Source organism: Podarcis muralis, chromosome 8 (assembly GCF_964188315.1).
Source record: "Podarcis muralis chromosome 8, rPodMur119.hap1.1, whole genome shotgun sequence".
NCBI classification, from domain to species: Eukaryota; Metazoa; Chordata; class Lepidosauria; order Squamata; family Lacertidae; genus Podarcis; species Podarcis muralis.
The window spans coordinates 4,512,137-4,538,689 of record NC_135662.1 but is presented as its reverse complement, the minus strand read 5'-3'; the positions used below and the strand labels follow the sequence as shown (position 1 = coordinate 4,538,689).

Below are 26,553 nucleotides of genomic sequence, written 5' to 3'. Positions count from 1 at the left end.
TCCCACTGGAGCGGTACCTATTTATCTACTTGCACTTTGATGTGCTTTCGAACTGCTAGATTGGCAGGAGCAGGGACCGAGCAATGGGAGCTTACCCCGTTGCGGGGATTCAAACCGACAACCGTCTGATCGGCAAGTCCTAGGCTCTCTGGTTTAACCCACAGTGCCACCCGCATCCCTTTGGGCAATAACTTAGTGATGGAATAAGTGTTTTGATGCAGAAGGTCCCAGGTTCAATCCTTGATACGTGGAGTTTGAAGGCTGTTGACATGTGTGCATAGTGTGACATGTGAAGGCAGCTTTGTGTGTGAACTACATTAGGACAATAGACTTTCCTCTACTATATTTTATTCCATATACTGTGAGTAGATCGCAGGCTCTTGAGAGTTGGACGTGTTTGTTCTAAGGAATGATTGAGGGAGTTGGGTATGCTTAGCTTGGAGAAGAGAAGACTGAGAGGTGCCATGATAAAGGTAAAGGTAAAGGGACCCCTGACCATTAGGTCCAGTCGTGGCCGACTCTGGGGTTGCAGCACTCATCTCGCTTTATTGGCTGAGGGAGCCGGCGTACAGCTTCCGGGTCATGTGGCCAGCATGACTAAGCCGCTTCTGGCGAACCAGAGCAGTGCACAGAAACGCTGTTTACCTTCCCACCGGAGTGGTACCTATTTATCTACTTGCACTTTGATGTGCTTTTGAACTGCTAGATTGGCAGGAGCAGGGACCGAGCAACGGGAGCTCTGATTGGCAAGCCCCTATTTTACATTAAAAGGGGTCGTAATGGGGTGTCATGGCATGTAACCTATGAATAAGTCCCATTGAGATGAAAAAATGGCATGAAACCAGTTGCTTGACACATCTTTGGCCTGATCCAACAGGGCTGTCCTTGTGACAAATGTTTAATATCCAAACTGTGGAATTTTATAGTTTGCAGATTTGCGGCTCAATTTGGTGAGAGGGTTTTCTCAGTTGAGACATTCTGAGTTTGTGCACTTTATTGAATGTGATCTCCCCTTTGATTCTCCATTTCAGGTCTACCACTTAAAACACACAGGCATTCCAGCTCCCCTTCCGCTCTGCAAAGTGGTCATGATTAGTAACCGAGCCTGGCATGATATGTAGCTGACAGGTCTGGGAGGCGGGAAGCAGCGAGAGGAGGGATAATGGCTGACAGCCCACTTGGTCTTCTGACGTGAAAGGGGAGAGAGCGCTTTCATGTGCCTTTCAAACTCCGCAGTCCCCCTCGCAGGCAAAGTGCTTTGTTCCATCCTCCCCTGCATGGAGCAGGTTCGGCCTCACGTGCAGAAATGTCAGTAAGGATTTTATTCAATAACCAGGACTGCAGCAATGCTCAAATGCCTCTTGCACGGCATTCTCAGAAAGAGGGGAAAGTTTTCTGGAATTTAGCACACAACTGATGGCAGAATCTCTAGACGATTAATCAGATCGCCTCTTGATCACATTTGCTTCACTCATATTATAGATATGGCATTATTAAATTGATACACACACACCCTTTCCTACAAGGAATTATTGCAATGCGTCATACGTAGGGCTGCCTCTGAAGACGGTTTGGAAACTTCAGTTGGTGCAGAATTCAGTGGCCAGGTTGCTCACCGGACAGACAAGATGGTTTGAACATACTACACCAATCCTGGTCTGACTGCAATGGCTACCAATTAGTTTCCGGGCCCAATTCAAAGTGCTGGTTTTGACCTATAAAGCCTTAGACAGCTCAGGACCGCAATACCTCAAGGACCGCCTCTTTCCATAATAACCTACCTGGACCCTGAGATCATCTTCTAAGGCCCTTCCTCGTGTGCCTCCTCCTCGAGAGGTCTGGAGGGTGGCAACATGAGAGCAGGGCCTTCTCTGCAGTGGCTCCCCATCTGTGGAATGCTCTCTCCAGGGAAGTTTGCCTGGCACCTTTAGGTGCCAGGCAAAAACATTCCTTTTTAACCAGGCCTTTGGTTGATTTCATTCACATCCTATGTCCTTTTAAAATGTGTTGGGAGGGGGTTATTGGGTTGTCGTTTTTTATTTTTATTATATATTTTGTGGTTTTATATCTTGATTTTATTCTGTGAACCACCCTGAGACCCCTGGGCATGGGCAGGTATAATAGTAGTAGTAGTAATAGTAGTAGTAGTAGTAGTAGTAGTAGTAGTGGAGCTCAAGGTGGCATATGTGGTTCTCTCCTCATTTCATCCTCACAACAACCCTGCGAGGTGTGTTAAGCAGAGAGGCTGTGACTGCCCCAAGGCCACCTAGTGAGTTTCATGGTGCCACCCATCATCACTGCCAGTCTCACACAGAAGCTCTTTTGCATGGGAGCAATGTTGCACAGAAGATGGAGCAAACTTGTTCTTTCTTGTTCCAATGGACTAGAAAACTGTGGGTGGAAATTTCAAGGAAGCAGTTTTTGGGCTAAACATTAGGAGACGTTAAGAGCATAATAATAATAATAATAATAATAATAATAATAATAATAATTTATTTATACCCTGCCCTTCCCAGTTCAAAAACTGGGCTCAGGGCAGCTAACAACAAATTTAAAACACTTAATTGTAAAAGCAGCATAAAATGCAGTATAAAACCATGAATAACAATAAAATTCAAAGTTCAGAAATCAGTTTAGGGGAAATCCATCTAATAAGCATTAGATAATCACCAGGGCTAGCTGGCTGAGTTAGTCCTACTTGGGCCAGCGAGGAGGCCAGGGGAGAACTAGCTGTGGGGTCTCAGAGCGGGTAATCTTCATAAAAGGGGAGGAGGAGGGAAGAGAAGGGAAATAAAAGATCAGGCTGAATTCAGATTAAAGGCCAGGTGGAATAGCTCTGTCTTACAGGCCCAACGGAAGGAGGTTAAATCCTGCAGGGCCCTGGTCTCATGGGACAGAGCATTCCACCAGGCTCTCCTTATGAATCATAGAATCATAGAGTTGGAAGAGACCACAAGGGCCATCGAGTCCAACCCCCTGCCAAGCAGGAAACACCATCAGAGCACTCCTGACATATGGTTGTCAAGCCTCTGCTTAAAGACCTCCAAAGAAGGAGACTCCACCACACTCCTTGGCAGCAAATTCCACTGTCGAACAGCTCTTACTGTCAGGAAGTTCTTCCTAATGTTTAGGTGGAATCTTCTTTCTTGTAGTTATGTTCTATACTATAACTTCCAGAGAATTCAGGCATCTACCGGGTCTGTGGGACAATATGAGGATGGCCACAAGGGGCTGATGGTGGCAGAGGAGCGATGCAGGTATCTAGTGACATTGCCTCACTGCATTTTAATTATCAGATGCCCAAGGGTCATTATAATCCCTTATGGTGACCCCACACAGCAGCTTCTTCCTTTAGAGTGGCACTGAAAAACAAAATCGCTGTTTGCCTTGTGCTTCCGGGAACTCTTTGCGCTTGTTAGTTCCTAAAGAGAGTGGGGGGGGGGGAGAGACATCAGTTGCTGTTGCATTTCTGCAAAGATGTACCCATCTGAGCATGAGAAATACATTTGTAACTGTAAACACAATGGACTAAAATTGGGATCTGGTGTGGTCACAATGTGCTCGTCATTTCTCATCCCAAAAACAACAACCACCCCACACCAAATTTGGCTTTTAGGTCTGTACTTTTCTAATCCTCATGTGATTCTGAATTATGCATATTCTGTGGCAGTGATCTAATTAGATCACACACTGTTATGCGTCTTTTGGTTTGGCTCTTTGCCTGGTTTCCCACTGCGCCCCCCGCCAGTTCTTCTTCACTTAGGAAATCTGTACTTTGCACCACTTTTGCACAACCTTCCCACTAGTTGTGTGTGCATGTGTGTTTGTGTAGGAGCAGCTAAAATGCACTGCCTCTCCCAGCTGCTTGAGACTTGAAGGCATGGAGAGGGGAATTGGTACTTGCTATGAAGGAAGGGTGCATCCTGAGTGCTCACTGGAAGGACAGATCCTGAAGCTGAGGCTCCAAGACTTTGGCCACCTCATGAGAAGAGAAGACTCACTGGAAAAGACCCTGATGTTGGGAAAGATGGAGGACACAGGGAGAAGGGGACGACAGAGGATGAGATGGTGGGACAGTGTTCTCGAAGCTACCAGCATGAGTTTGACCAAAGTGCGGGAGGCAGTGGAAGGCAGGAGTGCCTGGCATGCTCTGGTCCATGGGGTCACGAAGAGTCGGACACGACTAAATGACTAAACAACAACAACATGAAGGAAGGGGGAGAACCTTGATTCAGTTCACAGTGAAAGGCAAATCTGACTGATTAGCACTTTCTGAAAATATATGCAAACCATCCTTTGAAATTTGCACTTCTCCGAATTTCGCAGTGCAGTTTTCCAGCCAAGTAAAGTGTGCAAGAATGAATATACTTCAGTATAGTGTGCACAAAAATGTATTAGTGAAAATAAAAATGTGTATATTAGGCAAATGTGTATGCAAAATCTGCACTAAAATGATGATGAATTTTCAAGAATACCTTTGGTGGTTGTGGTGGTGGTAGGACATTGGCATGATGAAGGAATGTGAATAACCAAACTTACAATTGAAAAAATCAGAAACTGAACTTGACAGTTTTATCCAGCCTTACTTAACATGCCCTTCGCACTTTAACCCTTTCTACTTCCATCTGTTTTTAACAATGGAGGTTGTGGGTGGACCAATACCAATGGCACAGGTAAAGTAAAGGGACCCCGGACCATTAGGTCCAGTCGTGACCGACTCTGGGGTTGCGGTGCTCATCTTGCTTTACTGGCCGAGGGAGCCGGCGTACAGCTTCCGGGTCATGTGGCCAGCAGGACTAAGCCACTTCTGGCAAACCAGAGCAGCGTACGGAAACGCCGTTTACCTTCCCGCCGGAGCGGTGCCTATTTATCTACTTGCACTGTGGTTTAACCAGTGTGGTGTAGTGGTTAAGAGCGGTAGACTTGTAATCTGGGGAACTGGGTTCGCTTCCCCTCTCCTCCACATGCAGCTACTGGGTGACCTTGGGCCAGTCACACTTCTCTGAAGTCTCTCAGCCCCACTCACCTCACAGAGTGTTTGTTGTGGGGGAAGAAGGGAAAGGAGAATGTTAGCGGCTTTGAGACTCCTTCGGGTAGTGATAAAGCGGGATATCAAATCCAAACCCACAGCACCGCCTGTGTCCCTAATGGCACAGGTACCCCAAAGCTAAAAATGGCAGCACGGTAGAACCTCCCTGTTCAGAAGCATTATATCCCTGAATTCCTGATGCAAATGGGGGGGGGGGGACAACAACATAATGGGTGGGCTGTTGCCTTCATGTTCGCTTTGTGATCTCCCCAGAGGGATCTGGCTGGCCAAGAGTGGGAACAAAGCTCTGATCCAAACAACCCTTTTGCCAGACCTAGCTTTGCTACTCCTATGTTCCAGGAATGATCAGACTCTGACTTCTGTGACATCCTTGTTGAATTTATGCATCCCAATAGCAAAAACGTTTCCATGCATCTCCAATCTTGTTATCTTTGCGTATGGCTCTTGAAGTGCTTGTGTTCCACACATGCAAATTAACCCACGGACAATTTGATTTAAATAAGTTTTTTTTCCTTAATTTTATAAAATTGATTTTTCATATAATTTAACAAATACACCCTTAGCATTTTGAGTTCCCATTCTTACTTACTTCCATGATGCTTCTGATCAAACCCTTTTATCTACTGCCTTAAAGGTAATACTTATTTCTGCAACATATATCCCACACTGCATTCCTTTATCATTCTGATTCCTTTGCTTATATTTACAGTCCTGCCTGCAGTTCCACTCAACTGTAATATTTTCCCCAATTTGATTTAAATAGGGACAAATGTGTGCTCAGTTCCAATTTTGACTTTGAGGTCAATGCATATCCATGGTTTTTTGAGTAGGAATCCTTCTCTATTGTGAGCTTCTGCCAGCCAGAGTGGACATCACTGGGCAAAATGGACCAATGGTCTGCTTAGAATTGACTCGCAAGATAAGCCTTTTCCCTTTGGTACAATTAGGAGAGGTTGCTTGAGACTCCTGAGCTTGCTTTAGTCCTTGCGTTCAGTGGACTTTCTTGTTCAATACAGGAGCCAAAGAGCTCATGTTGCTTCTCTAAGATGGACTGTGCCCTTAAACCTGCGGGCACCATATAGAACATCAATAGGAGTTGCTGACTTCCCCCTTACACACTGAGTGGAAGAGGCTTTTGTTCTAGCGACAGTTAACAGAATTTAGCAGATCTGATTCTGTCCAGCAGAGGTCAGTGAGAGCCCGCAGTAGCCTAAATAAACACTTATTTACTTGACAGTAAGTCCAATGCATAGCAAGGCCATTAGCTCTTAAAGTGTGTGTGCAAGAGTCGTGGACTTTGTTATTTGTTGCAGTAATATTTATATCCTGCAGAACTAGAGTACTGTGTGCAACTTGACTCTTATGCAAATAATGTGATATATATTTGGGTGTGCTTCTTAACATTTCCCACATACTGATTTGAGCTTTCTTTAAGCAGGCAAAGAAGGGGAGGAACAACAAAGCCATTGGGGCAAAAGTAGCAGGAAAATGGCTTGCATTTTCAGAGTGAGAATGGACTCATGAAAATGCAGGCCAGATTTTGGCATGCTGTTAATTTAGACTAAGCGCCGAGAAGAAGTAGCTGATGGTGCAAGCCTTTCACCAGCGGAACAGATTGCCACAGGAAACAGAAGACACTCAATTATTAGAGCTTTTAGATGGGAATAGCAGCCTGCTTTGGAAGATGGTGGACTCTCCTTCATTAGAGGTGTTTAAGCAGAGGCCGGACAGCCAACTACCAGAGGTGTTTCCTGTATCATCAGCCAGGGGTTTGGCTAGATGGCCTTTGAGGTGGCCCCAACTCTAGGATTCCATGCTAATTCAGAGAAATCTTTTCTTCTGGCTCTAACCTTTACATAGGCCCTGAAATACCAGCTGCTACAGGGTTCCCATCACCAGGAGGTAGCACTTTAGGCAGGTGGAGGCTCTACAGAGTGTAATGGAAATAATTGCATGAGTTTGCTGCTCTGTTGTCTGATTGCTACAAAGGATGCTTTGAGAGTCTCTCTCTGAATGCTGTCTGCTAGTTCCGCAGACACCTCCACCCTGCATTCTCTCTAGTGTAAGGGATGGGTGTGGAATGGGAAGGGTTGGGAGGTAAGATTTCTGACTCTAAGCCAAATCTGACTCTGACAAGTGATCTCCGTGTGACTTCCAGGGTTCTTGCCAGCCCACCAACGTATTGTGCAGCAACCTTGGAATGCCCTTCAGAATCCCACAGACCCAATTAAATGGGATCACATGATCCTCTTCCCATCCTGACACTTCACTATCTCCTTCTGCGCCTTTGCTCTCAAGACAATTCATGGAACCAAGGTCACAGAGCAGAGTAATAATGTAAAAAGCCTTGCAAACTGAAAAAAACCCACTTGCCTCCAGAGCCTTCTGATCCGCTATATCCCCCAATGGGTTCATTACTACAACTGCTATTCTGCTGTGTTAATAGATCAGCGGTCGTTCCTCTGCAAGCAGCCATTGGGATAAAGGAAGCAAGGATTTATTTATTTTTTAAGGAGCGATATTTATTTTCCTCATTTGAAAGCCAGTCAGGCATGCATAATGCTAATGTAGGCTGTGCTCTGTGTGAGACCACCTGAGAAATAAATGCTTCCAAAGTCTGAGCTGGGGTGCGGGAGATGATAAGTGAGGAGAGACAATCTGTGCATGACATGATGAAAGGAAGGGTGATCCTGGAAGATTCAGGGAAAACAGAAGAAAGAACTTCTTCATGCAACACATAGTTCAACTTTGGAACTAGCTCCTGCAGGAGGCAGTTACAGCCATCAACAAAGATGGCCTTAAATTCATGGAGCCATATTCTGCATCCCCACAGTTGGAGGCAGCAATGCTTTTGAGTACCAGTTGCTGGAAACCAGAGGAAGGAAGAGCGCTCTTGTGCTCGAATCCAACTCGTGGGTTTCTGACAGGCAACAGTTTGGCCCCTCTGGGAACAGGATGCTTAACTAGATGGGCCACTGGCTGATCCAGCAAGGCTCATTTTGTGTTCTTGTTGGGTAAAGTTGACTTAGGGGTGTGGGTGGCGCTGTGGTCTAAACCACTGAGCCTCTTGGACTTTCCAATCAGAAGGTCGTTGGTTCGAATCTCCATGATGGGGTGAGCTCCCATTGCTCTGTCCCAGCTCTTGCCAACCTAGCAGTTCAAAAGCACACCAGTGCAAGTAGATAAATAGGTACCACTGCGGTGGGAAGGTAGATGGTGTTTCTGTGCACTCTGGTTTCCATCATGGTGCTCTGTTGCGCCAGAAGCAGTTTAGTCCTGCTGGCCACATGACCCAGAAAGCTGTCTGTAGACAAACACCGGCTCCCTTGGCCTGAAAGTGAGATGAGCGCCGCAACCCCATAGTTGCCTTTGACTGGACTTAACCATCCAGGGGTCCTTTACCTTTACCTAAAGTTGGCTTGATGGGTAGAAGTATCCAAGGCTATACCCCCCAGATGTCCTTTTCATAGTACATTCATGATGATTTCTGCTCATGATGACATTGGAGCAGCTCCACGAGATCAAACTTTCACAACTGTTTGCATCTGCAAAGGTTTGGGGTCAGACATGCTCCTTTATTTGCAATTGGTGCATATTCTATAACCTCCTGCTGAAATCCTGTAATGTTTCACACTGCAAGTGTTCCAAGTCGGGTTTGTTTGTGTTTTGGTCTTGCTTTTGTTGTGCAAGAGTGCCTCGCCAGGCAGCAAGCAGTGTGGTAACACTGAAGAAGCAAAAAGGTGGTGGCAGGCATTTATGTGTGTGTAAAGGGACTGTACTGAGGAGGAATGGTAGAGACTGCTGCTCCCTCCTTCTCTACCTCTCAAAGAAGAGGGAGACAGTATAGATTTAGAACAGTGGTTTGCAGAAGGTCCAAGTCCAGAGGCTGCAGATGGGAGAAGCTGGGAAATATTGGGAGAGGAGCAGGAAGAAGAAAAAGAGGAAGATGATGGAGGAGGAGGAGAAGGAGGAGGCAGACAGCTGACAGACTCAGTGTCTTAAAAAGCATGCCGCCCCCCCCCCCCCCAGTTTCCAGCGAGCATTGAAAGTAGGAGAACAGAAAGCTCAAAGGCAGAAAACACAGATCAGCCGGCACAGGGATGACGTATGATAGGAGAGACAGAGGGGGTCGGACTTTACTCGGAACAGCACCATTATCTAAGAGGCGGCATCATACATCTATCTCTGTGAATATTGAAATAAAAACCTTGGTAAGAACTTCTTGTTTTCCATTTCTGGCTGCCAGCTGCGAGGAAGGGGGGTCGGATTCCACGAAGCCTGACAGTCAGTGACCGTTCTATCTCTGCATTCAGAGGTTGGAAACCACAGGAGAGGAGAGTGCTGTTGTTTGTGTGTTTCCTACAGGGATCTGGTCAGCCATTGTGAGAACTGGATGGGCCATTGGTCTGATCCAGCAGTGCTTTCTGGCGTTCTTATCTGTGAATTGGGCTTCCATCCAGCTGGGCAACTATGCTGAGTTTCACATTCTTCCTACCAGTAACCCATGTCACAGTCTTCAAGTTTATGAGATGTTTAAAAGAACCAACCTGATTGTCCCTAGAAGGTAGGCGGAAACCTGAGGCATTAGGAAGAGGAGGCAACTGGAAGGAATCTGTGCCAGGTCTTGCTCACCCAGCCCACAACTCTAGGAGATCTATTAATTCATTCAGAGCAAGTCGGAGCACCTAACCAAACCTCTCTTTATGGTTTTTAATGATATCGTAATGGATTGCGTCGTAAAACATGGGGCTGTTTAAATAACCCATCATTAAGCAGACGGGCCCTTCTCTGATTGGCAGTCAGCTCCAATGGCAGAAATGCGTTTTGCTTAATGCTGCAGTATGAAATTGCCTTTTAATGCATCATAGCAATTAAGCGTTTTGCTTAAGCACCAGTCAAAAGGGGGGCTTAGACAGATAAGTCATCCGCTTATCGAAATGGCTGTGTGGGGCCTGGAGCCGCCTCCTGCTCCCCATCCCTCCCCAGCTCACCCACTGGAGGAGGACAGAGAGGACTTTTAATAGCATGGAGTGAAGAGTTTATTAGCCCTCACCTAGTCCGGCGTGTCTGGTTACGGATATGCTATCGATCTGGCTGAGTGAGACATTAAGGGGATGCCATTATGTCAATAGACGTTGATGGCCTTGAAACACAATCCATCTCCTGTCGGGAAGTAGGAGAGACAAGGCTTGTGCGTGCCATTAGAGAAGTCTTTGTTCAAGCAGGGGGGAAAAACCAACCTTCAAGGAGTGAAAAATAGACCTTCACATTTCTTGAAGGTCAACTCTTCTCCTGTACATGAGGAGCAATGCCAGTTTTGGATATAGCCTAAAGCTGCTTTGGTTGAATGTAGAAAGCTGTGGATGTTCTGGCCCATCTAGTTCAGTTTTGTCTACAATGCCTGGCAGAAACTCTCCTGGGCATGAGATATGGGTTTCTCCTGGTCCTACCTGGATATCCTGAGAGCTGAATGAACCTGGGACCTGCTGAGCAGATGGCTTTCCCCCAGATATCCAGTTCCAGGCTCCCGACAGGTTCAGAAGTCAGACCTTTTCCTTTATCTCCCACCCCTTCTCCCATTCACAGCAAGGGGCAAGCAAGGATATGGGTATTATAAGTAGTTATGGGATGAAGGGCCTAATTCCACCACTCAGTCCGAAGCCCGCTCCATCCCACTTTTTAGAAAGAATGCACAGAAATTGGCCATTCAAACTGAATGCCTTTGTATGAATTCTATGCACACTTTTTACATAAAAGTTCAGTTTCCACATTGTGTTTCCCCATAAAATATGGGGTTTTTAAATGTAAAATGTGATTTTGTGCACGTGCGTTCTTTGCACACTGAAACTGCCTTGCAAAATCCAGCAAAGGTTGCAATCTGATTCTAATCTGCAAGCAAGTTTGGGAACATGGGATCAGGTCCATCCATCGTGAAAAGCAGTCTGAACAAATGCCTCCTCCATTTCTCCTAGGTATAACTATGTGGTAAAATCCTGTAGGTAGCTGATGTAGTGGAGATTCAGCACAGGGTCAGCTGGCCCACAGAGGTGTCAAATTGGTAGGTGTTGTGGAGGGCATCTGTCTAAAACAGGTTTCCTCAACTTCGGCCCTCCAGATGTTTTTGGCCTATAACTCCCATGATCCCTAGCTAGGAGGACCAGTGATCATGGATGCTGGGAATTGTAGTCTCAAAACATCTAGAGGGCCCAGGTTGAGGAAGCCTGGTCCAAAACATTTGGGAGGCAAGACGCTTCAGTCTCTAGTCAAAATTAGGGTTGTTGCCTGATTAAACAAATTGTAGATGATTGATGCAGTCAATGGAATTTACATACTTTTTCACTTTTCTAAAACTATAGTTTGCAGCGTGGGGGAAATCATTTGTTTTTTGATGATAGATGCATACCCTGCAGCAAACGCTGTCCTAGATGGGTCAAGCCCTCCTGAAAGAACAGAATCATAAAGTTGGAAGGAACCTCAAAAGTAACTTTGCTGATTCTGCTATAAGCATCCTTATTAGGTTTAACCTCTCCTTATGAACTCTCCTGTTTCAGAGTGAACAAGGAATGCCTGTTTTAAGATGGTGACTGCCATCTGCAGGTTGTTGGACCATCTTTCATCATCCAACAAACATGGTCAATAGTCAAGGATGATGGGAGTTGTAGTCCAGCCACAACTGGGGGTGGGTGGGAAAAGGTTAGCCACCGCCTATAGGTTAAAAGTTGCAGTCCTAGTATAAATGAGTGACTGTTTCCAATCAAGGAATGGATGTTTGGACCTGTGTAGGGTGAAGTCCAATGTTCTGATCCGAGAATAGCTTTTGATCTTGCAGTGGCATCTGCTAATGAAAGAGAAGTCAATTTGGTGCCCTCAAGATGTTGATAGACTACAACTCAACATCATCCTTGATAATTGGCCATGCTGTTTGGGGCTAATGAGTGGTGGTTCAAAAGCAACAGATGGGCACTACCTAGGGGAGGCATTTTTCTGCAGTTCTGCCTCCCCTGGTGCCACCATCTAAACCAATGATTCCTGAACTCTTTTGGGCAGCCACCCAGTTGGTCCCATAAACTCATCTCCAGAGCCCCTGACCCTACCCTATAGAAAACATTTTTCATTGGTGGCCTGTGTTTTGTTAGCTCAAAAAACTGAAAACGAGCGAGGTCCCAACTAGAGAAGAATGGCAACTTAAACTGATGGAATATGCACAGCTTGTGGATCTAACGTATAGAATAAGAGAACAAGAAGAACATACATTTAAAAGAAGATTGGGAAATGTTTATTGAATATATGGGAGGAAATTGTGTACATTTGAAAAATGCTGGCAGCATTAAGATAAATTCAACAGCGTAAACAATGTTTTTTGTTGGATGTAATAATGGAATATGGGACACGGGTGGCGCTGTGGGTTAAACCACAGAGCCTAGGACTTGCCAATCAGAAGGTCGGCGGTTCGAATCCCGTTGCTCGGTCCCTGCTCCTGCCAACCTACCAGTTTGAAAGCACATCAAAGTGCAAGTAGATAAATAGGTATCACTCTGGTGGGAAGGTAAACGGCATTTCCACGCGCTGCTCTGGTTTGCCAGAAGCGGGTAAGTCATAGGGAAAGAAATTGCTGAGCTAATAAATTGAACTGGAATACAAAAAAGGGAGGTACGAGGAGGTCCGGGAAACAAGTAAATGAAAAATAATGTGATGAAAGGATTGATTGTTTTTAACTATTTTTATTTTGTATTTTGTATTTTTTCTTTTTCTATTTTGTAATGTAAAAACCTTAATAAAAATTTTATTAAAAAAAAAAAAAACAGAAGCGGATAAGTCATGCTGGCCACATGACCTGGAAGCTGTCTGCGGACAAACGCTGGCTCCCTCGACCAATAAAGCGAGATGAGCGCCGCAGCCCCAGAGTCGGCCATGACTGGACCTAATGGTCAGGGGTCCCTTTATCTTTACCTAATAATGGAATACTGAATGGTTTAATTTATGTAAAATATGCAGGGATTTATGATATGCAAAACGAACCATGGAAAGAGAAGAAGGGAAGTCACTGACATTTTAAGGTTGTCTAAACAAATATTCTAAAGTGAAAAACAGAAAATTTAAATTGTGTGTGTGTGTGTGTGTGTGTGTGTGTGTGTGTGTGTGTGTGTAGAGAGAGAGAGTGAGAGCATTATTCAGAAGAGCAGATTTTGCAACCCACCAAGAAAGATAACAACACAATTAAATTCGAAAGCGTCACGATTAATTGCACACCTATTCTAAATCCAATTAAAACCATTTAGCTTAATTAATTCAACAAAATTAATGAACTCGACCCACTGATACTGCCCACTTTTATCTCCCACTCCCCAACCCCAGGTATTCCCACTGTTGTACCCAGTGGTTCTGATGCTCTGGAACAGATGCAGGGGACACAATGGGAAGGGAGAATCACACAAAACTGCCTCTCCTTCTCTTATATTGATGGACACAGATGCTGACTTAAAAGCTATTCCTTGAGCAGGACGGCAGCACTGGATTTTCACCCGTCGTCTAGAGTGCTGAATAATGCAGCCAGGCAGTTGGCATATCTCCCCCTCCCCTCGCTCCCATCCCTACCCAGCCCCATTTAAGGCCAAAAGAAAAGAAGAGAAAATTGGGGAGAATTCTGAGCCAGCAGCTGGGAGGAAATGCTCTGAATGAGAAGTGTTTGCATGTGCATCTGGGGAGGCGGTCATTTGGTCTTCTGATTTCGCCTCCTCTTAGGAAAACAAATGTTGGTTTCCACAATAATAACTTCCCATCTTTGATTGCAAGGATTCTGAATGAATCCCGGGAGTTTGTCGATTTCAGCTATTCATGAAGGCAGCAAATGCGACTTTCAGACTCTTCCCTTCTTGTTGTCGTCAGCTGTTGCTGGGTCATAAGGAAACCACAGCAAGGCTGTGTCACTGGATTCCACTTGGATTGAAATTCAGAATAGATTTAGAGGTTCATCATCATCATTTTCCTCATCACTTGGTAGTCACAGAAATATGATGGGCTGTACTCAGCCCTGGAGCGCATGGTGAAATGAGAGCGAAGAGAGCTCCCCTGAGCATCTGCAGAGAACTGTTTCATTTGCAATGAATAACCACGGTGCTTCGCTAGTTCAGCTAGGATGAGGATTAGACATTACCCACCAATGATGTATAGCGTCTGGAAAAGGAGGGTCCATTTCTGAATGACACTGGTGCATATGTGAAGCAAACAAACATGGAGGGGGTAGCGGTGGCTGTGTCTTGAAGTTTCCCAAGCCTCAGGGAGGTTAGATTGGTCTCAACTAGGGCCAGGGCCTTTTCAGCACTGGACCCAATCTGTTACAAGAAACTAGGGCCCTGTGAGACTTGACATCTTTCCCCAGGGCCTGCAAGACAGAGCTGTTCCGCCTGGCCTTTGGTTTGGACTCAGTCTGACCCTTATGTTGCCCTCCCCTTACGGTCTTGATTTATCAGCTACTTTAAAATGAGGCTGGATTTTAAATTGCATTTTAACCTGTACAGTGGTGCCTCGCAAGACGAAATTAATTCGTTCCGCGAGTTTTGTCGTCTTGCGATTTTTTTCGTCTTGCGAAGCATGGTGTCGGAAAAGTTTTGGAAAAGCTTCAAAAATCACCAAAGTCTTTAAAAACCTCAAAAAAGGCTACCACACCGCGTGCTATGAGTTGCTCTTCGAAGTCAAGTCACAACTGTATTAACGGTGTTAAGAAAAAGGAAACAAACTTGCAAGACGTTTCCATCTTGCGAAGCAAGCCCATAGGGAAAATCGTCTTGCGAAGCAGCTCAAAAAACAAAAATACCTTTCGTCTTGCGAGTTTTCCATCTTGCGAGGCATTCGTCTTGCGAGGTACCACTGTATTTTAAATTGGTTCCCCCCCTCTCTCCCCCCCCACTATGTTTTTACTGTGATTTTATTGGTACTAGCCACCATGAGCCCGGCTCTGGCTGGGGAGGACGGGGTATAAATTGTTGTTGTTGTTGTTGTTGTTGTTGTTGTTGTTGTTGTTGTTGTTATTATTATTATTATTATTATTATTATTATTATTATTATTATTAAAGTTCAAAGCATGGCAGCTGAGGCTTTTCTTTTTCTTTCTCCCTGGCTGGTCCTCAGGTGGATGGAACCCATGGTCACTGTGGGGAGAATGCACCCGGGACTGCGGAGGAGGCCTGCAGACTCGCACCCGGACCTGCCAGCCCCTTCCGGACGATGGCATCATCTGCGAGGGAGTCTTAGAAGAAGGCCGGCTGTGCAACAGGAAAGCTTGTAACCGTAAGTGGCTTGTGTTTCCAGCTCACCACCTTCATGATCCTGACATCTGTGCAGAACCGTTGCTCACATTCAGGCCCCATTAAGGTTTGCACCGGACTGTGGGTTGCGTCCAATGAAATGGCTTGAGAGCCAGTGTGGTGTAGTGGTTAAGAGCGATAGACTCGTAATCTGGTGAACCGGGTTCGCGTCTCCGCTCCTCCACATGCAGCTGCTGGGTGACCTTGGGCCAGTCACATTTCTTTGAAGTCTCTCAGCCCCACTCACCTCACAGAGTGTTTGTTGTGGGGGAGGAAGGGAAAGGAGATTGTTAGCCGCTTTGAGACTCCTGAAGGGGAGTGAAAGGCGGGATATCAAATCCAAACTACTCCTCCTCCTCCTCTTCTTCTTCTTCTTCTTCTTCTTCTTCTTCTTCTTCTTCTTCTTCTTCACATTGTCACAAAGACTTCTGCTTGCACAACATAAGTTTCCCTTCCCTTTCATCTCCTTGTGCACCCTTCCCCCAAATTTGCTGCAGAGGATGATAGGAACCCCTGGAACTGATTTTTTTTTGGGGGGGTGTTGGGAGGAGGAGGAGGAGGAGGATAATAGAATCTTAAGAGCTGGAAGGGACCCAGGGTCATCTAGTCCAACCCCCCACAATGCAGGAATCACGGCAAAAGCATCCATGACAGATGGTCATCCAACCTCTGTTTAGAGACCTCCAAGGAAGGAGAGTCCACCGCCTCTTGTGGGAGTCTATTCCATCGCCAAACAGCTCTTACTGTCAGAAAGTTTTTCTGGGGTTGGACTAGATGACTCTTGGTCCCTTCCAACCCTATGTTTTTAATATTTAATGCTGTATTGTGTTTAATACTCGATTGGGAGCCACCCAGAGTGGCTGGGGAAACTCAGCCAGATGGGCGGGGTATAAATATAATTAGTAGTAGTAGTAGTAGTAGTAGTAGTAGTAGTAGTAGTAGTAGTATTACGGTTCTATGACATCAGGAGAGCTCCTGTTATCAACAGGAACCAACAGAGAATTTGCATTTTACCCTTATACATAATCTCCAACATTCCTCAGATGAAAATCATTATTTAAAAACGATCAGATTCTGGTGAATAGGACACACTACTGTGGTTTGTTCTACCCAGTGGTTCTCATGCTCTGGAACAGATGCAGGGGACACAATGGGAAGGGAGAATCACACAAAACTGCCTCTCCTCTTTGCAATCCAGCTCCAACCTGCCCCAGCCAGCATGCCCAATGGTAAGGTTCGATGGGAGTTGTTGATCAGCAATGTCTGTAGAGCAACAGGTTCCACAGTCCTAGTCCAAAGAGCGTTTGCCTTTTGTGCATCCTGACATTTCTGCGTTGTGCTGTACTGCTATGTCTGCCTATAAATGCAAATCAAGCAGCCAGAAATGAGAGCTAAATGAGGCCAATTAATCCCCCCGTTTATTGAAACAAGCAAGAGATCATGGTGGAATGGTAAGGAGGGACATCTTACAAGTTTGTACCAGGCCTGGAGAAATGGTATGTGGGCACTGCCTCGCTCATTGCCAGCATTTCCCACAAATTACAGTAACTACTAAAGGTAAAGGTAAAGGTACCCATGCCCGTGCGGGCCAGTCGTGTCCGACTCTAGGGTTGCGTGCTCATCTCGCTCTAGAGGCCGTGAGCCAGCGCCGTCCGAAGACACTTCCGGGTCACGTGGCCAGCGTGACGAAGCTGCCGCTGGCGAGCCAGCACCAGCGCAGCACACGGGAACGCCGTTTACCTTCCTGCTATAAAGCGGTCCCTATTTATCTACTTGCACTTAAGAGTGCTTTCGAACTGCTAGGTTGGCAGGAGCTGGGACCGAACGACGGGAGCTCACCCCGCCACGGGGATTCGAACCGCCAGCCATATGATCAGCAAGTCCTAGGCACTGAGGTTTTACCCACAGCGCCACCCGCGTCTACTACGGGCAGGCTAATGTGAGCAAGCCTTGCTGATTATAATTATACCTTTATCTCCAACTTTTTCTGTGGTTTTCAGTGAAATACATTTGATTAGACCTTCCGACCAGTCCATTCCCCTGCAGCCCGGTGCCTTCCAGATATTTTGAACTACAACTCCCATCAGCTCCAGAGGCAACGGGAACATAAAGAGCACAAGAATAGCTCGCTGGATCAGGCCAGCAGCCCATCTAGTCCAGCATCCCGTGTTCACAGTGGCTGACCTGTGGGAAACCTGTGAGCGGGATGTGAGCACAAGACCACTGCCCCTTCCTGTGGCTTCCAGCTTTCCCTAGAAGCACAAAACGAAGATGCTTCATCTTTAAAAACATGTACAAGAGATGAAGGGAATTACAGCCTTTAAATGTCCACCTGAAAGTTGCATTAATTAATGGTCATGGTGTGAATATTGCTGGCTGATCAGATTGATAACAGAGCTTTGTGGAAATTGCATCTCTGTCCAATTGACTGAATGTTGGTTTTGCAAGCAACCTAACAGCTTGCCAGAGGATAAGGCTGTCCATAGACCTGTGGAAATAGTGGCGATGATAAATTGTCATGGTAAATTAAGAGCCTGCTGGCTCAGGCCCATGACCCATAGGCTCCAGCATCCTGTTCTCACAGTGGTCAGCCGGATGCCTCAAGCAGGATTCGAACACAAGACCACTCTCTCCTCCTGTGGTTTCTAGCAACTGCTATTCAGAAGCATTGTTGCTTCCAACTGCAGAGGCTAGAGGCCGTGAATTTGTCTAGTTTCCTTTTAAAGCTATCCAAGTTGGTGACCATCCTGTGGCAGTGAGTTCCACAGTTAAACCATATGCTACATGAACAAGTCCTTTTCTTTTATCTGCCCTGAACCTTCCAATGTTCAGCTTTGTGGGACACCTATGAATTCTAGTGTTATGACGGAGGGAGAAAAGCTTATCTACTTGGCAAGTTCAAAACCTCTGGAGAGCACCATGTTGGGGAAGGCACACAAAAGTTGTTGGTGTGTCTATTTATTTATTTTTAAAAGGAAATTATAACTTTCTTCAAAAGGAAAGGAAAAGTAGACTTCCTTAGCAGAGTTACAGGTAGGTAGCCATGTTGGTCTGCCGTAGTCGAAACAAAATAAAAAAAATCCTTCCAGTAGCACCTTAGAGACCAACTAAGTTTGTTATTGGTACAGTGGTACCTTGGGTTGCATACGCTTCAGGTTACATACGCTTTAGGTTACAGACTCTGCTAACCCAGAAATAGTGCTTCAGGTTAAGAACTTTGCTTCAGGATGAGAACAGAAATCGTGCTCCGGCAGCACCGCAGCAACAGGAGGCCCCATTAGCCAAAGTGGTCTTCAGGTTAAGAACAGTTTCAGGTTAAGTACGGACCTCCAGAACGAATTAAGTACTTAACCCAAGGTACCACTGTATGAGCTTTCATATCTGAAGAAGTGTGCATGCACACGAAAGCTCACACCAATAACAAACTTAGTTGGTCTCTAAGGTGCTACTGGAAGGAATTGTTTTATTTTATTTTATTTTATTTTTTCCTTAGCAGAGTCAGGGATGCAACAGCCCTTGCTCAGAAAAAGTTGAGCCCTGGAAGGACTAGAATGATTTCACACGTTGTTTGGCATTTCCATAAAGTTAAATCATATTGTAGCTGGAATCTTTAAATGAAAACTTTCCACTGCATTAGGCTTTCATCTTTTCATTCCCTTTGACTAATTTGTCTAGACGGGCAGAAGGATCCTTGCCAAAGTTTCCCCTTGTTGACTCGCCTCTATCTGTGCTCTATCAGCTCTCCAAATAGGCGTGGGACTGAGGGCCAGGATTAGATGAGACGGCGGGAGGTTTGTGATCTGGATCTCATGCAGGTTTTTATCCTATTTTTTTTTAAAAAATGAATCAAATGCACCTGTAAATGCAGAAGGAGGGAGATTTGATATTTTCTCCTGGGTCCATTTCCAATTCTTTCAGCAGCTCCAGGATGGGGCGGGGTGGGGTGGGGTGGTCCTCTTCCTCTTCCCTTTTCTATTTTGTTTGCTTGTTTGTTTAAAGGAGAACCTCATCTACTTGTGTCATAATACAAAATAGTTAAGGCACTGGTTTTCTGTAGCATCAGAGCAGCAATCAATTGCTCCCTTTCCAAATCCAGTTCAATTTCCCAGAGGAATGGTGGCATCCCAGCCTTTGTACTTTAAACAGAGTCTTTCAAGCAGTTCCCTCTCCCTCTGTTGTTGTTTAGTCATTTAGTCGTGTCCGACTCTTTGTGACCCCCTGGACCAGAGCACGCCAGGCCCTCCTGTCTTCCACTGCCTCCCACAGTTTGGTCAAACTCATGCTGGTAGCTTTGAGAACACTGTCCCATCATCTCATCCTCTGTCTTCCCCTTCTCCTTGTGCCCTCCATCTTTCCCAACATCAGGGTCTTTTCCAGGGAGTTTTCTCTTCTCCTGAGGTGGCCAAAGTCTTGGAGCCTCAGCTTCAGGATCTGTCCTTCCAGTGAGCACTCAGGGCTGATTTCCTTAAGAATGGATGCGTTTGATCTTCTTGCAGTCCATGGGACTCTCAAGAGTCTCCTCCAGCACCATAATTCAAAAGCATCCATTCTTCGGTGACCAGCCTTCTTTATGGTCCAGCTCTCACTTCCATACATCACTACTGGGAAAACCATAGCTTTAACTATGCGGACCTTTGTCAGCAAGGTGATGTCTCTGCTTTTTAAGATGCTGTCTAGGTTTGTTGTTGCTTTCCTCCCAAGAAGCAGGCGTCTTTTAATTTCATGACTGCTGTCACCATCTGCAGTGATCATTGAGCCCAAGAAAGTAAAATCTCTCACTGCCTCCATTTCCAATTATGGAGGCAGAACGCAGCCATTAGGACCATCAATTGCCCTCTCCTGCCCTGTGTTTTCGGATGCAGGGAAGGTTGCTGTCCTTTCTGCAGTGCTGAACTGAGATTTGGTTCCTGTTCCAGCCACCCTCTCTGTGTGGGATTGAGGGACTGGCATAGGACACTGTAATTTGCCCCAGGCTGCAAACATGTATTGGGCACACTGCCCACCCAGAATTTAAGCCAATGTGCCATGCTGTCAGGTCTCTGCCCTGAGAAAGTTACTAGCTGGTGGCATCCACAAGGGAGGAAAAAAATAAACAAAGACCAGCCAACACCTTCCGCAGCCTCAGATTCCAACCCAAAAAAAGCAATAAAGGGCACTAGCATTTCATAGGTGGCGTTAGCTTTTGCATATAAATTCAGGCTTCCGAGTGTCTTTGTAGGCAAAAGTCTGACGCCCCCAGGGTCTTGGTGAGAATTACTGTTTATTGCAGATTGAAAACAGAATTACTTCAGGTTTAACAACAGCCATTTTCCTTTCCCCCAGCTGGTGTCTTTTCTTTCCGTCCAGCCAGTTTGGTGCTGTTGTTGTGTGTTGTTGTTTTTTTTTTTTTTTTTGGGGGGGGGGGGGAGAAAAGCCAGTCTGTAGGACAGCATCCAGAGTTTGTAGTAATTTCTGTTTATTGCTTGCTCGAGGCAAAGAACCCAGCGATCCCTTCCTTGCTAATTCAGACACTGAGACTCTGCCATCTATTGGACGTGGACCAAGGTAGCGGTTTCACAGGCCAAACACATCTCAGCAGCCAGCAACTAGCATCATCTGCCCAATATGTGGGGGGGGGGGGGGAAGAGGTGTACTTTGTCTAGTGGACAAGGAAGGCATGGTTTGGTGGAAAGCAAGGAATAAATATGGCAAGTTCTCATCTGGGATCTGAGAGCAGGCCCTCCCAAAGAATTCATAGAATATTAACCGAATTAGAAAACCATAGATACGGAAGGCACCCAAAGAACTATCAAGTCTAACACCCCGCAATGCAGGAATCACAGGTATTCCCATAAAAGGGCTGCTCTAAAATCTGCATTTACTGGAGTTTAGCATCAAATTTGGTGTTAGGGGCCCTTCAGAGCCATTTCACCAGCTGACAGTGGTCTAAAGCAAATCTGACCATGGTCTACAGCTGCTTGTTAGCACCTGAGAGTGGGCACACCTTGATGATGTCACAGGTATGAACTGATGGAGAAATTGGTCAACTTCCATTATTATCAGTTTCCCATTTCTCCAGTCCTTAATTCTGTTCTCCACAATTCTGCATTCGTTTGTGATTTAATTTTTTAAAAACCAAGTATTTTAGCAAATTTTCTCTGGATAGGCACATTTTTCCTAATAGGATGCATTTGTTTAATGATATTTTCACTAGTTTATGCATTTCATGAGCATTTCCTCCTTAAGTACAGCCGTGTTTCTGTTTGTGTAATGTTTCCATAAGCACCAGTTAGTGAGCTTTACATTAAAATGCAAAGCGAACTGGATTTCTCCCTCCCTACTGTTGTGCACCAAAACTATAAATTCTTCCAAAGCCAAAGCCTGAATAAGAGTCTACCAGTTGTGTGCTCCTTTAGGCCTGGGATGCTACAGGTCTTGTCCATGCCCTTGGCATGATGGGAAGTTCCCATGTGATCAAGAGGGCCTTGGAGCAATCAGGTGTCCAAACGGTTGATAGCCAGAGCCTCTCAACCTCCCCAGCTGTCACAGCACAGTTGTTTAGGGTTGGACAGGGCTGAACCTTGTTGCTTCTTAGGAGACCTTTGTGGGAATGTTCAGGGATGCAGGAGAGGATATATTGTTTGATTATAGCCTTTCCTACTTGTGTAAACAAGTTCACAATTTAGCAGAGTAACATTCCCCTTTCAAACTCACAGCGGATGCATTTGCTCAGGCTCGCTAAAGCCTCTATAATAACTGTTCTGGTATTTCCCTCTTATTCCCTCATAAAAGATAAGACATGACACAGTCTTCTATAAAAGTATAAAAAAGAGTTTACTCACATTCTGTTCACAATCAGATCCCTGAAGGCAGACTTAGCTTAGAAAAGTAACATACACCTGGAAACTATCTCATAAGGAGACAGTCACTTTGTCCTCTCTTGGCTGGAAGCCTAGAGAGCATCTTTGGCTAAGCAGATGTTGCTTCTTTGATGCATGCAGTCAAAGAGAGAGAGATGGCTGCCCTGCCCTGTGCTTTTGTCGTTACCTGCACAGGTGAGGCCACACCCACCTCTAGTCACATGCAGAGGAAGTCTGTCCCAGCCCAGAAGAAAACAGGAAGTTTACCTGCCGGCTGGACAAACATCCCTCCCCATGTGTAAACATGTCCACTCTAGAAATGTTGTACAGTGGTGCCTCGCAAGACAAAATTAATCCGTTCCGCGAGTCTCTTCGTCTTGCGGTTTTTTCGTCTTGTGAAGCACGGCTATTAGCGGCTTAGCGGCTATTAGCGGCTTAGCGGCTATTAACGGCTTAGCGGTTTTAAGAAAAAGGAAACAAACTCGCAAGAACTCACAAGACGTTTTGTCTTGCGAAGCAAGCCCATAGGAAAATTCATCTTGCGGAACGACTCAAAAAACGGAAAACCCTTTCGTCTAGCGAGTTTTTCGTCTTGCGAGGCATTCGTCTTGCGGGGCACCACTGTACTTGACTGCTCTTGTGTTTCACATCCCACAACCTTGAGTCACTCATGCTCTCTTAGCATAACGCACCTCACAGGGTTGTTGTGAGGGGGGAAATGGAGGTGAGAAAGCCCTGTTAAGCTTCTTGGAGAGGAGGTGGGCTTTAAATGCATTAGAATTACAACTGAAAAAGTGGGCAGACACTTGCCTCAAGCCTTCATGTGTTGGCGAAATAATCAGTGTTCCGGAAGACATTTCTAATTAATTCAGACTTCACACTGGAGTCTAAATTAACAGCGGAGAAGTGCTTTTTTAAAATAGTTATGCAGCAGAACTAGCAGTTTCCACCCACCCCTGCTTCAATTCAGAATATACATTTCCAAACAGCCTCCTCACAGTATGTGATGCTAAAACAGTATTTTTCTTTTTGTCATAATTAAACCTTCACACCCAAAATACACAGAAAGTTCAGAAAATAGGAAGGGTGTGTGTCCTAGGCAGACTCTAGCTACATAGAACAGCAATGTGCCTCCCTCCGAAAGATCAGTACGACTCATGATACTGTAGGTATATTCAGTGATAGGACACCTGCTTTGCATGTAGAAGGTCTCAGGTTTGATCCCTGGGAATCCCAGGGAGGGCTGGGGATATTTTTTGTCAGAAACACTGGAGAGCGTCTGCCAGTCAATGCCCTAGAGCAGGGGTGACCAACTCCCATGAGACTGCGATCTACTCACAGAGTTAAAAACTCTGGCAGTGATCTACCCCCTTTTTGGGGGTTCAGGTCAAAGTTGGTGAGCTTCTTTTAGGGGTGAGGAAAGCATTGTTTTTTGGGGGGTGCAGGGTAAATATGTTGAGCTTTTTTTAAGGGAGCCAAACTTGTTGAACTTCTTTGAGAGGAGCCAGTGATCTACCAGTGATCTACCACAGATGTCCAGTGATCTACTGGTAGATCACGATCTACCTGTTGGACATGCCTGCCCTGAAACTGATGAACTATGCAAAATTAGTCCATCTGTATAACAGGAAGAATTCAAAACCTGAGGGACCAAGGAGTCTCACAAGATTGGAGTAAATTTACGGTCTATTTGAAACTCATACTGGTAGCTTCAAGAACACTGTCCAGCCATCTCGTCCTCTGTCATCCCCTTCTCCTTGTGCCCTCCATCTTTCCCAACATCAGGGTCTTTTCCAGGGAGTCTTCTCTTCCCATGAGGTGGCCAAAGTATTGGAGCCTCAGCTTCAGGATCTGCCCTTCCAGTGAGCACTCAGGGCTGATTTCCTTCAGAATGGATAGGTTTGATCTTCTTGCAGTCCGTGGGACTCTCAAAAGTCTCCTCCAGCACCATAATTCAAAAGCATCAATTCTTCAGCAGATCGTATGCTTACCCCCAAAGAGGGAACTTGGAGTTGAGCTCAACCAGTGGTTAGACTTTCGCAGGTTGAGGAGCGAAGACGTGGTGTCACCATGATTTCAAGCTGCTTTGAATTGGTGCTTGAGCAGGGTGAATTCCCTTCACCGTCACCTACCCAGCCAATTAATAAATAAATCCAAGCTGAAGCAACAGTATGTCAACACGTTCCCTGGCACGTCGTCGCAAAGTGCCAACGCCTGTGGGTTTCATGAGACGGTGCCACAGACCAGGCTGAGAACATCACCAGCAGCTCCTGTTTACTCTCTGAAAACGATAGCAGTGAGGGAGCCAGTTGAATTGGGTGCACACTGCCATCTGGCAGGCAGCAGCATCTGACATTTCAGAATATATATGCAGATCAGGCGTGGCAGAGGCTTCCCACTCCTTGTTCTCCACCTCCACCACCACGCCAGGCAGCTGTCGAAACTGATGCACATCCAAGGGATGGCTCGCTCAACACGCTTCTTTCAGAAACAACTTGGGAATCCGTATTTTTTCCCTGACATTCAAAGGGTTCCCGATCATGGGCTTGCTGCTGGCTGCCACCCACCCCTCAAATGCCCCAAAATATCACCCCTTGTGAGATAACATGAAGCGTCTCCCTCATGCTCTCAGGGTGACGGAAGAGTTCTTCTGCATCAGCTGGGCTTGTAAATGGTTCCTTGACGTGCTATGCGTGGGATAAGCCTGCTGTCAGTCAGTAATGCCTTAATACTCCTTCACTGAGAGATGACCTTTTACAAGATCTACATCATAAAAAAATATTTTAAAACCCCACAAGGATTGCTGTGGCAGATCAGGCTTCTGCCACAGGTTGCGCGACATGAATAATGAGTCTTGGCACTGACATGGCACATTGACGCACCTGACAGTCATCGGCGGAGTGAAGCACCTTTCCCACGAAGAAAGCCTACAGCATTTTGCATTATTTAGCTGGGAGGGAAGGCAGCTAAGGAGAGGCACGATGGAATGTTTCTAGGCATGGGGTGGGAAAAGCAGATAGAGGGAACTCTCTCCCCCCAGCCTCTCTCATCATGATAGAACTAGGACTGGGGTGGGTGGGCGGAGAGAAATCTGATGCAGTTCACATTGAAAGGAGAATCTACCTGATTCACACTTCCCAAAACAATGCACAAAGCGAAACACAACCGATCCACCAAAACCCTCGCTTCCCTGAATTTTGCAAAGGAGTTGGTCAGTCAAATATCTCACACAGAAATGGTAAAGGGTGTATATTATTGAATGATGAAAGGCGTATATTATTGAAAAGAGCTTGCGGAAAATGCGCCTGCTGGACAAAAGTAGATACCAATATGTGTAGGATAGGAGAAACCTGGCGGCGAATTTTGACGAGGACGTAAAAACAGCGACTGATTTTGAAACGTGGAGAATAGAAGATTCTGACTCATCCGAGGCCCTGTGCCTCCTCCACGAGACGCCCAAAAGGTGGCAACATGAGAACAGGGCCTTTTCTGCAGTGGCTCCTTGTTCGTGGAATGCTCTCCCCAGGGAGAGAAAAATAGGCACCAGGTGAAAATGTTTCTCTTTAACCAGGCCTTTGGCTGCTTAACCTTCCAGGGCCCTTTAAATGTGTTTGTGTGAAGGGGGTTCTTGTTATTATTATGCATTTCGTGTCCTCATTTTGCATTTGTATGTTGTAAACCACCCTGTGATCTTCAGGCGAAATGGGTTATACAAAGGAGGAGGAGGAGGAGGAGGAATGAGAAACTGAAATTGACAGTTTTGCCCATGCCAAATTAGAACTGTGAATCTAATTGACAGACCAAAGGAGCATAATTCTTGATACATACCACACAATTTATACCTAAGAGCATAAGAAAATAAGAAGAGCCTGCTTGATCAAGCCAAGATCTAGTGCAGCTTTCTGTTCTCACAGTGGCCAACCAGATACTCCTGGGAAATCTGGATGGAGGACTCAAGCACAACAGCCCTCTCCCTTCCTGTGGTTTCAAGCAACTGGCATTCAGAAGCTTTGCCGCCTTTGACTATGGTGGCAGAGCACAGCTATCATGGCTAGAGCATGCTGCTGACAATGCCAAGGTTGCAGGTTCAATCCCTGTAAGGAGCAGCTACATATTCCTGCATTGCAGAGGGGTTGGACTAGATGATCCTCAGGGTTCCTACCTGTAGTGGAAATGCAGAAGACAATTGTATGTTGAGGAGTTAGGTGGCATGTCCCTTTCCCTTTAACATCCCCAGTTTGATTCTTGTGTTTCTCACACCTGTCGGGAGTTTCTTGGGTTCTTCTGTGTTGCAAGTAGTGGCTGGATGCTGGCTGCAGGTAGTGGGAGACTCTCAGCCGCTCTGTATTAGTTCTATCTC

General features: G+C 45.8%; 1 protein-coding gene across 2 annotated transcripts in view; it reads left to right on the top strand.

Annotated features, from left to right (window-relative positions):
• ADGRB1 (adhesion G protein-coupled receptor B1) overlaps positions 1-26,553 on the top strand; it is a 381,963-nt gene that overhangs the window by 157,572 nt on the left and 197,838 nt on the right. For both annotated transcript variants that reach the window (XM_077932693.1, XM_077932692.1), the window contains exon 3: positions 15,179-15,337. In XM_077932693.1, coding sequence (XP_077788819.1) covers positions 15,179-15,337 — 159 coding nt within the window. The remainder of the gene's footprint in view (positions 1-15,178; positions 15,338-26,553) is intronic.